This window comes from Dermacentor andersoni, chromosome 2 (genome assembly GCF_023375885.2).
Source record: "Dermacentor andersoni chromosome 2, qqDerAnde1_hic_scaffold, whole genome shotgun sequence".
NCBI classification, from domain to species: Eukaryota; Metazoa; Arthropoda; class Arachnida; order Ixodida; family Ixodidae; genus Dermacentor; species Dermacentor andersoni.
Window position 1 is genome coordinate 226,041,756 of NC_092815.1, and position 12,413 is coordinate 226,054,168.

General features: G+C 48.2%; 1 protein-coding gene across 2 annotated transcripts in view; it reads left to right on the forward strand.

The window, feature by feature from the left end:
• LOC126539981 (dual oxidase maturation factor 1-like) overlaps positions 1 to 12,413 on the forward strand; it is a 229,305-nt gene that overhangs the window by 186,132 nt on the left and 30,760 nt on the right. For both annotated transcript variants that reach the window (XM_050186808.2, XM_050186806.2), the window contains one exon: positions 2,856 to 3,221. In XM_050186808.2, coding sequence (XP_050042765.1) covers positions 2,932 to 3,221 — 290 coding nt within the window. In that variant the 5' untranslated portion in view covers positions 2,856 to 2,931. The remainder of the gene's footprint in view (positions 1 to 2,855; positions 3,222 to 12,413) is intronic.

Here is a 12,413-nt window from a genome sequence, read left to right on the forward strand (position 1 = left end):
AAACGAACGGCCTAACAGAACGCTTGAACAATACCATCGCCGACATGCTGAGTATTTATGTAGACGTGGAGCACAAAAATTGGGATGACATTCTACCGTACATCACATTCACTTACAACACTGCTCAACAGGAAACAACGCGAATGACACCATTTAGCCTTCTTCATGCCTGATGATGTGACGACGATGCTCGATACGATGTTGCCACATGACTGCGGTGATATAGGCATGGTCGCTGAAGATTTCGCTCAACGTGCTGAAGAAGCAAGACAACTCGCCCGCGTCAAAATCGCTCGACAACAGGTCTACGACGCTCGACGCTACAATCCATGGCGCCGCTGCATCACATATAAGCCAGGTGACAAAGTCGGGGTTTGGAGTCCCATCCGTCGGTGAGGGCTTTCAAAAAAGCTACACAGGCGGTACTTTGGTCCGTACAAGGTTTTACGGCGCCTCTGCGACTTGAACTATGAGGTCATCCCTTACAGGCCTTCTTGCTCCATGGCGAGGTAACGTCCACCAGAAGTTGTGCACGTTGTGCGCATGAAGCCCTATTGTTCGGAATGAAGTGCCCACACCTCTTCGGACACATCTTCCTGCCGCTAGGTGAGCATCTGGACGATGCTCACTCTGGAGGGAGGCAAATGCCGCATCTAGTACGCGGCACGTAGAGGAAGACGAAGATCTCACGCATTGCGGAAGAGGTCCCTGCGCGATCGTTTTTCAGTTGGCCTGCAATTGAATTGTCCTGCCCTTTTTGATCGGTTGCTGCGCTGCTTGTGACTTGCAGCAATATATTGTTACACACGAGGTGTTTAACGCAGAACCAGAGGAATCTGGTTGATAGGCGCGGTTGTTGAAGAGCGGTCTCGCGGCAGCTTGGCCAACGTCGTTCTCTTCTTTCTTCTCGTTGTCTCCGCGGCAGGCGTGGTTCATGACAGCTTGTGACATTTCCCCGCTGGCAGACGAAGCCCGCCGGGCGAGTCAGTCATCTCGTGGGTTGTAACGCCTCAGACGCGCGACGTGCGTCACTTCAGCCTTGGCCGAGCGTCGTCCACTGCTCGTGACACGCGCAATGCGGTAGTTTACTTCGCTGAGGCGCTCCAGAATAACGTAAGGGCCGACGTAGTGGGCGAGAAACTTCTGGCACAAGCCACGCTTCCGCAACGGCGTCCAGAGCCACACAAGGTCCCCAGGATCGAAGGAAACGTGGCGGTGACGCCCGTCATAGCGGATCTTGGACCGGTCCTGCGATGCTAGGGTGCGTAGCCTAGCGAGGCGTCGCGCTTCTTCTGCTCGACATAGGATCTGATCAATTGATTCGTTGTCATGAGCGAAGTAGGGAAATATGGTGTCGAGGGTGTAGCGCGGTGGACGAGCATACAGAAGGAAAAATGGTGAGTAACCAGTGGTCTCGTGTCTCGCGGTATTGAAGGCATAGGTAATGAAAGGCAAGATACTGTCCCAATTCTTGTGTGCTGAATCGACGTACATGGATAGCATGTTGGCAAGAGTTCTGTTTGTGCGCTCGACCAGACCATTAGTTTGTGGATGGTAGGGCGTAGAATGGCGGAAGCTACATGAACACAGACGAAGGGTTTCTTCAACCACGTCCGCGGTAAACTGTCGCCCACGATCGCTGATTACTATGCGAGGAGGTCCATGTCGGAGTATAACGTTAGCCAGCAAGAAGATAGAAACTTCTGTAGCTGTGGCCGATGGCAATGCGGCGGTCTCACAATAGCGGGTCAGGTGATCTACGCAAACGATAACCCAACGATTACCCTTGGAGGATCGCGGGAAAGGGCCCAGAAGATCTATACCAACTTGCTCAAAGGGGACGCTAGAAGGGGGAACTGGTTGAAGCAGGCCATGTGGCGCTTGTGGCGGACGCTTGTAGCGCTGGCATTGAGAGCAGCTGGCGACGTACCGTTCGATATCTTTCCGCATCTTAGGCCAGTAAAAACGTTCTTGAGCCCGGTAGAGTGTACGTGTGGAACCAAGATGACCGGAAGTTGGGTCATCGTGCATGGCGTGTAATACTTGGTGGCGAAGGTTCTTGGGGACAACTAAAAGGTAGCGTGCACCGGTGGTCGAGTAGCTCTTCTTATACAGCGCGCCACCATCACGTAGGCGAAAGCGACTGCCTGCAGGTGACTCCTGTGCTGCCGCGAAGAGCGGTTGTAAGCTCTCGTCCTTGTGCTGCTCGGATATGACGGTACGCATATCCGGAAATTCCGGGGACACAATATATACGCACACTGCGACGAAGGCCGGTCCTCTGGCCGAAACGTCAGTATTAACGTATGTCATAACGTTCGTCTTTATTTTCTTTTTTGAATGGTACACCCTCTGGTGTGGCGCGAAAACCAGCGTCTGATTATACATATATATATATATATATATACATATATATATAGATATATATACACCTGATCAGGTACCCCGTGCTGCGGTGAACTATAGCCAAATGCACTTATTCCAAAATGTAATTAAACTCCATGTGTGCTGCGCATAAATGGTTTCGCAAGAAGCCACAACTTACGATTGCTCCTGCGGGGCTTAGCAAAGAGGGCTGAGCGGTAAGTGAAGCTTCAGAACGACATTGACTTGGGCTAGATGGTGCATACTTGAATTATGAATGAACAGCACCTACTAAGACGACCACGAGAGGGAGAACGACACAGGACCTTTGTTGTTCTCCCTGTCGTGGTCGGGTTAGTTGGCGCTGTTCCTTCCTAATTCAGCTAAGCGAAGGCTCGATTACAAAGAAGCACAAGAACATGTCTGACTTGTTTTAGCGCTCAATAATCTTTTGCGTGGAAGTTACATAGTCTTCCTTCGGGGATTCGCAGGACTGTTCGTGTTCAGGCTGCTGCGCTGTCAGTGGCGTCACGTGGCGAAGACAGCCGCCCCCAAGCTCAGCTGGCCATGCTCAGCACCACGGGATGGTTCGACGCGTTCCGCGAGAACGGCGGACCGACGCTGTACACCAGCGACAACCGCACCGCGGTGAGCGCCGACCGCGCCGAGGTGCTCGTGTACCTGGCCTTCTTCACGCTCCTCGCGGCATTCCTCGCCATTGTGCCGGGAATACGCAAGGAGCGCGCCGTCACCGTGGTCACCGTGGTCTTCAGCCTCTTCGTGGGCGCTTCCATACTGATTAGCGTGCACGGATCGCGCTGGCACGTCGGTCAGGGCCGGACGCAAACCTACTATCGGTGAGTGATGCAACAAGAACCTCGTTCAACACTTCCAAGCAAGAAACGAAAGAACGAGCTGATGGCGCTGCGTGCCAATCCTAAAATGATAGGATCATGCTCTGCAAGTGCTAAGCATCTTGAGGTGTAGTGGACTTGGGTTGGAAAAACCGGAATACATTCCTCAAACTTGCAAAGAAAGAGGGCAACAACATAATTGTGGCACAACTATACTCGCTGAGAGTCTATAGGGGCGTCGGTGAATTATGGAATTTCGGACGGGATAAGCTTTCCGGTGAATTAAAGCAAAGATGACCGAGGTAGGAAGCTGCGATAGTTCGCGTAAAATATAATTATCTGTGTGGTGACATGGCCTGGAAAGCAAATGCGACAGCGCAGATGTTTCCGATGTCACTGCGATGTGGGCCGATTCTTTCCAGACAGGCGCGACCTGCTTGGCTCCGACTAGGTTGCCCGGCTGTGAATGCAACGCGTCGCTTGCCCAGCGCCGATTCGCATTTGTTGGCGCGATCAGTTTGCCGTATCACGACGGGGCGGATGTGCGCACGCGAAATAGCGACACCGGCCGGTCCCCGATATGTAAACTAGCTGTGCTCGCGAGACCCATTTCCTGAATACTGTTAATAACGCCCTAAACTTCTTCCCGGGCGGGGTTGGGCCCCTGAGCCTGGAATGACCGCCTCCTGTGCATATCTTACCGGACGCAGCTTTCAGTTCTGCCTATAGCGCCTTTTAAAGACCGATATGTCAGTGACAGCTGCTACCTAATATATGAAGAAACAAAGAGCCAGTTTAAAATTATGAGCGATCCCGTGCTCGAAGTAGCATCATATCACCGATCTCTCAGGTCACGGAATTCGTGACAATGACCGTGTGACGTCAATTGAACCTTTATGACAAAGCAATGCAATCCATTTGAAACAAGACACATCCAACTATTAAATGAGAAGGCAACATCGACTGCATCAGGCAAACACCTCGTGTTCCGCTTATTTTTTTTTTAAATAGGGTTTTACGTGCCAAAACCACTTTCTGATTATGAGGCACGCCGTAGTGGAGGACTCCGGAAATTTCAACCACCTGGGGTTCTTTAACGTGCACCTAAATCTAAGTACACGGGTGTTTTCGCATTTCGCCCCCATCGAAATGCGGCCGCCGTGGCCGGGATTCGATCCCGCGGCCTCGCGCTCAGCAGCCCAACACCATAGCCACTGAGCAACCACGGCGGGTGTTCCGCTTATTTTGGCCAGAACTTTATTGTGGACCAGAAGCGCTCGCCATGCGATGCGAAGCAAGCGCGGGACGTCGCCCACACGCTCAAACAATCGCCGCTCTTCTTACTGGATTTTTCTCGCCAGCATCGGCTGCCAACTATTTCCAGTAAACTATGCACCATCTGTAATGCCGTCTACAGAGCTGCGATAACGCGCCGTCATATTTGCAGTAACAACCAGTAAAAAGTACAGGCGTCTGTAATTTCATTCCACGACACCCCAACAACACGCCTCACCTTTGTAAGAATTTACCCTGTAAAGCACAGACTACTGTTATTTCATTCAATGATACTGCAATTAAAGGCCGCCATATTTACAGCTATTGCCTGTAAAAAAATACTGCCTTCTGTAATTTTATTGCACAGCCCCCCATTGACAAGCAATAATAATTACAACAATTTTATCGGTATTTCTATATATTCTCGATCTGTGTTTTCCAATAAAAACGAACCTGCTACATTCATTAGCATTCATTATTATAGATTCACTCGTTTAGTGCAAAAGTGTTCTTTATTCCACTTGCTGCAGAGTCGTCCTGTTCTACGTGGTACGTTCACATTACTTTGCACGTTACTTGTTATGTATTGTATCTGAAGCAAGAAAAGTTGAAAAAAAAAAGCGAAAAAATCTAGCTGGCAATAAAATCCACGCGATAGCTGATACCAACATAAAAGAGTATCAGAACTTATTTGAATATATTGGATGTCACTGGAGCTGAAAAAAGAAGTCAAAACGCAATCTAAACAAATAAACGAGTCAGATTAATAGAAAAAATAATGAGCTTGTGTAATTGTATAGTGTTCCGCAGTTCACCAATATACACCAATGATCGGCTAACTATGTCGGAGTACGCAATAAAGACGATATGTGATGTGCCTAGCAATAAAATGGAACCATGTGGTACCAAAATGTCTTCGGCTATTGCTCCTTCCGGCAAGTAATATTACATTTTTGGGTGGTACAGTATTGACAAGGAACAAGTGCACTGCAGGTTTGGTGTGTCCGCCTTAACTGCAATGAAAGAAAGAACAATCAGTTATTTTATTCTGGAATACTGATGAGTGAATTTTGCATAAGCAGTAATGCTGCTGCCAAACTATCTTGATCAACAAGTCAAAAGATAGAAAGTAACTGGTATATTTCACAAGAGCTTTCTGGTATCATTGACGAAAAAAGACATTTGATGCTACAGCTTCAACATTCGTCCACACTGGAGAATTGCACGAGCTGTTTGGCAGAAAATGAACGGAGTATAATGTGGCAAATTAGGCGCGTTTGTACAAAAGGTGGCAGCGTAAAAAAGAAAAAAACACGACGAAAATAAGAAAACAAGCGGACAGAGACTAGGTGGCATAAACTAGTGGTGAACTCATGAATGGAGCGCTGATTCGTGAATGATTCACAAAAATGTTTAAAGTTCAGCGCCCGTCCTTCTCGCCTCGTCTTCGTCCGTGTCTTTTTGCGCCGCTGCCTTTTCAGTTCTTGGGCATAGAAAATTTTTGCCGAGTGCGCCCTCACTATGCCACATTCCATTCTGATTTGGACACTTGAAAAGAGATGCTATAGGTAGAAAAATACATCGTACCAAAATGACTCAGCGGGCTTCTGTTATCGAAAACTTTAGACTTAGCACCTTTTTACGGGCCGATGGTTTTTCCATTGCATTTGTGCTGCGACCTAGTTGATTCCAAGGAGTGTTCTGGAAGGAGGTAAACGAAATGAAAAATAAACCTCAAGTCCAAGTTTTTATGCTTGTGAAAACCGCTGCAATATGTAGTAAAATTTCAGCGCTTGCATAGCAAGCGTGATAAAAGAGAACAATGCGCATGAAAGGCACTACGCTTCGTCAATAAAAGGTTCATGCTTCGAAGAATGCAGTGACCTCTTTTTTGATAACCATTCTTACGTTGAACTCTTGCTTAAGGTACAGTGAGATATCTAGTTAACTTCCTATTATGAGAGCGGCTTGTTGGGCTAGTTGGTAATGGTTATACTAGGAGAATGCCCGCAAACTTGAAAGTAGAAAGAAATCGAGAAGCACCTTCTTGTCGCTTTGTGTGTGTCTGCTTCTCGATTTTTTTGAATTTCAAGTTTGCTGGCATTCTCCTAGTATAACTTCCTATTAATATGGTGAAGTTGGGATTTATGACAGGACGAAAAAAATTAAAAGTTTCGTCTAGGTGAAAAAGAAAAATAAATTGCATTGGTGCCTCGTCATTATTTTCGCCAACTCGATCACGCTTGCTCAAGTCTAAACAAGTGTATTCGCGACGCTCGTTTCCGTGAGCGCAGACCGCATTGAAGCTGCATGATCGAGCCACCATTTCGCGAGAGCAGAGTGTGTGGGCGGAATGATGACAGCTGTCATAGAGGTGCGTGTCTACCTGAAACTGCAAAGTTCTCATAATGTTCCTCCGTGTGACGTGAACGACAATTCACGCATGCGCATGCTCCGAGGAACGCACCATGCACGGTGCGTAAATGCCCAGCTCGGCGAGCATGTGTGTTGCACTCCAAATGCAAAGCCTTTTACTACTTTAGAACCATGGTTTTTTAGGTAAACGCAACCCTCAAAATACTATCAAACTCAAAAACAGAGAGAGAGAGAGAGGGAAAGGCAAGAGAAAGACAGGGAGGTTAACCAAAGATTATCTCAGGTTGGCTACCCTGTACTGAGAGAGGGACAAAGGCAGGCGATAGGTGAGAGAGAAAAGGATAAAAAATTGAAGAAAAGAAAAATACATGCACAAACACGCGTACAAACGATACACACGAACTGTTTCTGTGGGCACTGTCACGCAGTCTGAGAAGGCGTGCGGAGTATTGCGCAGTGTCACCGTCCAATCCTACCTCACACAATGTGCCGTCACAATTTGTCAGAAAGTCCCGTGTCTTTTAAGTACCGCAGCAGCGCCTTCACAGCGGATCGCGCTGATCATCGCGGTGGCCAGTTTCCAAGCATGTTGTTTTCTATTATTGGGCCCTTGTCCAGTTTGTCTTGGGTGGCTAAGGGGACCGCTCTTTGAGGGTTGAAGTGAGGACACTCACAAGAAGGTGCGCGATTGTTTCATTGCACCCACAGAAGTCACCAAATGGGCAGTTGGCCAATCCGATAAGAAAGGAGTATGCATTCGAAAATGCTACTCCAAGCCACAGGCGGACTAGAAAGGTGCAGTTACGTCGTGGAAGGTCGGGCGGAATACGGAGCTGTAAATTAGGGTCCGGGGTATGAAGGCGTGCACTTGTGAACTCGGATTAATTCCACTGAGCTAATGTTAGGTCATGTGCAAGTAAAGAAAGTTTTCCCACTTCGTCGGCTCTCGAAAGAGAAATGGCAATGCAGTTGACACCGTCATGGGCCGATAGGGCACATGCGCCTGCTCGATCATCGCCATGTATGCCACAGTGACTAGGCAACTATTGATATATCGTGTCCTTCGTCAACTATGCGATGGTGGACTTGTCTGATCTCTTCGATGAGCTGTTAATGTGATTAGTTGCAGGGCTGAGAGTACACTCTGTAGAGCTGCCTTGTAATCGCAGAAGATTGACCATGTATGGGGTGGTTCCTCCTGAATGAAATGAAGAGCCGCACGCAGGGCTACCAGTTCAGCAGCTGTGGATGATACACGTGACGCTTTTAGCTATAGTTTGACGGTTCTTGTTGGTATCACCACAGCGACAGCTGAATTTCGAAGTGTGTCTCAGCAATCGATGTAAAAATGTACGCGATCACTGTACGCCTTATGTAAAAGTCATAATGTGGCCTGCTTCAGGGCAAACGACGGCATGTTAGCTTTCCTCGTGATTCCTGTGATGGTGAGGCGTATTTCAGGTTTGTGCAGGCGCCATAAAGGTGAGGATGGTCTTGCTGCAGGCATGTAGTTCGATGGCTACGACGAACGATCGGCAACAATTATACGATTGAGAGTTGTGTGCGGCCTTTCTGCGGGTAAAGCGGCAAGATGGTGAGCAGGTAGTCAGGCAACGTGGCGAATATGCGCCCTGAGGGCGTCGGTTACAAAGTGCGTTGATATTGGGTGATCTCGAACTATGACAATCGTTGATTCTGTAGACGCACACTTCGGAAGACCGAGACACTTCCTTAGGGCTTGAGCTTGTAGTCCCTGGAGTACAGGCAGGTTCGTTTTGCAGGTGTTACCAAGCACAGGGAGGCTGTACCTTGCGAAACCAAGGAACAAGGCTTATAAAACTGCGGCATTGACCGCATGGATGGTCCCCGTGACTTTCTGCCGAGAAAGTTGAGATGTATTATTGTCACTAACCACTTCTTTACGTATGACAAGTGCAGGCTCCATGATAAGTCCCGGTCGATAATTACCCTTAGATGCGGTGTTTCCATGCGTTTCGCAATTGCTTGCCCATTGACACTTAAATAGTAACGCTCCATTGTCTTCCGAGTGAATGTAACAAGGCAGCAGTTCTCTGAAGACAGCTCTAAGTTCTGTTTTCGCAAATACAGTGACGTTAACGTAGCTGCCTTTTGGAGCCGTGCTCGTACCTGCAGTCGTGTCACAGCAGGCGCCCAAATGCAACTGTCGTCGGCATATATTGATACTCGAACTGTGTCGGGCAAGCATCTGACTAGGCCAACGAGCACTAGGTTGAATAGCGTCGGGCTCAATACTCCGCCTGTGGTACTCCACGGAATGCATGGTGTTGAGTCGTGGCATCATCCTCGATCATCTCGATGAAGTGCCTGTCGGTCAAATAACTGCATGGCCACGGAAAAGTGCGGCCACCAATTCCGGCTTCATTCAGAGCCTCTATAATGGCATAATGGGCTGCATTATCATAAGCGCTTTTTATGTCAAGGAATAATGCTGCAGTGAGTCATTTCATACCTTTTTGATGTTTAACAAACGTCACCAAATCGATGACGTTATCTATGGATAAGCGCCCACGTCGGAAGCCAGCCATAGCATTTAGGTGCACATTGTAATTTTCCAGGTACCATTCCAGGCCCGTCAAAATCATTCTTTCCATTATTTTCCCTATACAACTGGCCAGAACGATGGGTCAGTACGATGACAAATCTAATGCTAATTTACCAGGTTTGAGTATTGGAACCAAGCAGCTGCATTTCCATTCACGTGGAGCCAAATAGTTGCGCCAAGACTCGTTGTAATGGTTTAGCAGCATGAGTCGCGCTTTCTTCCCAATATTGCCGAGCGTCGCATAGGTAACTCCGTCCGGCACAGGTGACGAAGAGCTTGCAAGTCGGAAGTGCCGTTTCAAGCTCCTCCACAAGAAACATTACATCCATGCGGGAATACCGACGGACAGGAGTGGCAATTGGTGTAAATGCACGTTGGGGCTGCAAGCTGGCAAGTATTGAGCAAAATTCTCCAGCAATGTCCATTTCTGTGCCGCCTTGGTGCAAAGCGAGACATTTGAAAGAAACACGCTGTTGCGGTGATACACGAAGTCCATGCAGGGTTCTCCATACGTGAGATAAGCGCTGACGTGCATCGAACAACTCATTGAAATGTTTCCATCTTTGAGATTGTAGTGCATCTATGTGGCGTTGAATCTTCTTTTGCATCCGCGTTGCCTCTCTGAGATCATGGATGCATTTAATTCTCCTCTATCTCATTTCAGCCCGCCGTGGAATCGCTCGTAGTAGCTGCAGTTCGGCTTCAATTTATTCATATTTCAAGAAAGGCTGAAAACAGCATATAGCCTCTTGCATGGCTTTTTGAATTTCGTGTTCTAGGCTAGGATGGTTCTCTTGCTGACATACTTTCTCCATCTGTTACCGAAACGCCGACCAGTAAATTAGCGGGAGAGTCATGGAGGAGCATTTAAATAGTCCCTTGGTCTTCAGCTATGTTGGGATATGGTCGCTTCCATGTGATTGGATGTCTGGCAACAACTGCACGTCGACGTCGAGAAACCATGGTCAAGTCTAGGCGGCTGCTGTGTGTAAGCCCTCGTAAATATGTCGGACTACCATTGTTGAGGCAGTAAAGGTCGTGCTGCGTGGTAAAGGATGCTAGTCTCCTTCCGCGGGAGTCCATCTTCAAACTCCCTCAAAGCGGATGGTGAGCATTAACATCTCCGGTGAGAATCGTAGGGCCCGCGTGGTCTTGCAGTCGATTAGAGTCAAAGCAACTTGAAGGAGCAATGTAAACAGCGGCGAGAGTGAACGTAAGCTTCCTTATTACAATTAAACAAACCTACTGTTTCTCGTCGTAAGGCGGGACTGGGAGCGACACGTATGTCAGATCACATCTAATATACACAATTACCTTGCTCACAGCACCACATGTGGAGGACATGAATGCCTCATAGCCAGAAATGCGTGTAACATTCTGCACGGTCGGTTCGCAAATTACGAGGATGGGAAAACGGTTTTCGAAGACAAAATGTCTAAAATGTGAAAATCTTGATTTGAGGCCTCGGGCATTCCACTGCGATAAAGATGTTTTCTTGACTTCATTGTGGAAGGGCAGCGAGGGGCAGACCATAGTGCTACAAGATGCTTTCCAGCACTGGAGTCAGTGCGTACAGTACTTGCAGTGCGCTATGAGCAGCCGCAGTGTCCATGTTTGTCAGTAGTAGACGCATGACATTCGTGAGTGATTTTAGCATAGCAATTACTTGTGAATAATTGTCTCGCATTTGGTCAACTGAAGCGACATTGGACTTTAAGTGGGGAGTCATGCGATATGGTTCTGGTGTGTAGCATGTCTTTGGCAGTGCTGGGCACACCTTACCTAATGAAACGTGAACTGTATGGCTGATATTTTTCGCTCACATTCGTGCTCTTACTGGAGACAGATGGCACAGGAGGTGGCGTTGCTGGAAGACACTTCTATCTTGAAGCGGAAGAGGAGTTCGTAGACATTCGTTTCCGGGAGCGATGTCGCCTTATCGCAGCAGAAGCATATCTGTCTGATTATCCGTCTCTGGCCATTTTTGTCAAGATTTTCTGCTCTTCCTTTAGGCGTGGACAGTCGTTTGAGGATGCAGCGTGTGAGCCTTGACGAGTTGGGCACTTGAGCTCCGTTGGACGGCAAGTGTCAATGTCGTGCTGTACGGAACATTGTGGGTATATCGTTGTATTTTGGCAGGCAGCACTCACGTGTCCAATTCTTTGGCACCTTCTGCACTGAAGTGGTATCTGTACGAAAGGCCGTGCCACATGCCGAAAGTGGCCGACCTTTACATGTGATGGTAGGCAGTCACCTTAAACCACGAGCCTTACACAGGTCGAATTGCCAAGGCGCCGAGCTTGCAGTAAGGCAACACCATCTGTCTCAGGTTTGACTAAAATGGGCAGGTCGCTGTCGCTAATCGATGTGTCAATATCATAAACAACACCAGCCATGGTTTTGTTGTCCTGCCGAATGAGGTAATGGACATTGATGTTGCCTACGAGCTTTACTGCCATCAAAGCATTGATTACGCTTCGGTTGTGGACATGAATAGCCAGGACGTTCTTTGGATTATTAATTCTGATCTCTTTGATTTCTCCTGCGACAAGAGTCTCCAGAGAAACGGAAATCGCTTGTCTACTAAAACGGTTGATATTGTCGGCAGGTGTGTCCGGCACAAAAAAAAAAATTGTGTGCGCCTATGGCCTTCGCTGTGGCATTACGGTTGACTCACTTGACGGAGATCGTCCGCTGATATTTCTTCTCGTGGCCTTCCGGTGTACCACTCTTTCGAAGCCTTCGCCATCTGAGGCGTCGTCGATTGAGCAGAAGTACAACACAGTGTCCTCGCTGTCAGCTTGACTTGGAGGGCAATTTCTTTTCCTCGGGCCGGTTCCTGCCGAAGTATTCACATCGCGTCGGCGTTCTACCGACTCCACTTTCATTGCCGTGGCAATGGGAGCGGCGTCTCCCAGTAAAACACTGGAAAAAGCCAAAAATACTGCAGCGCGAAGGAA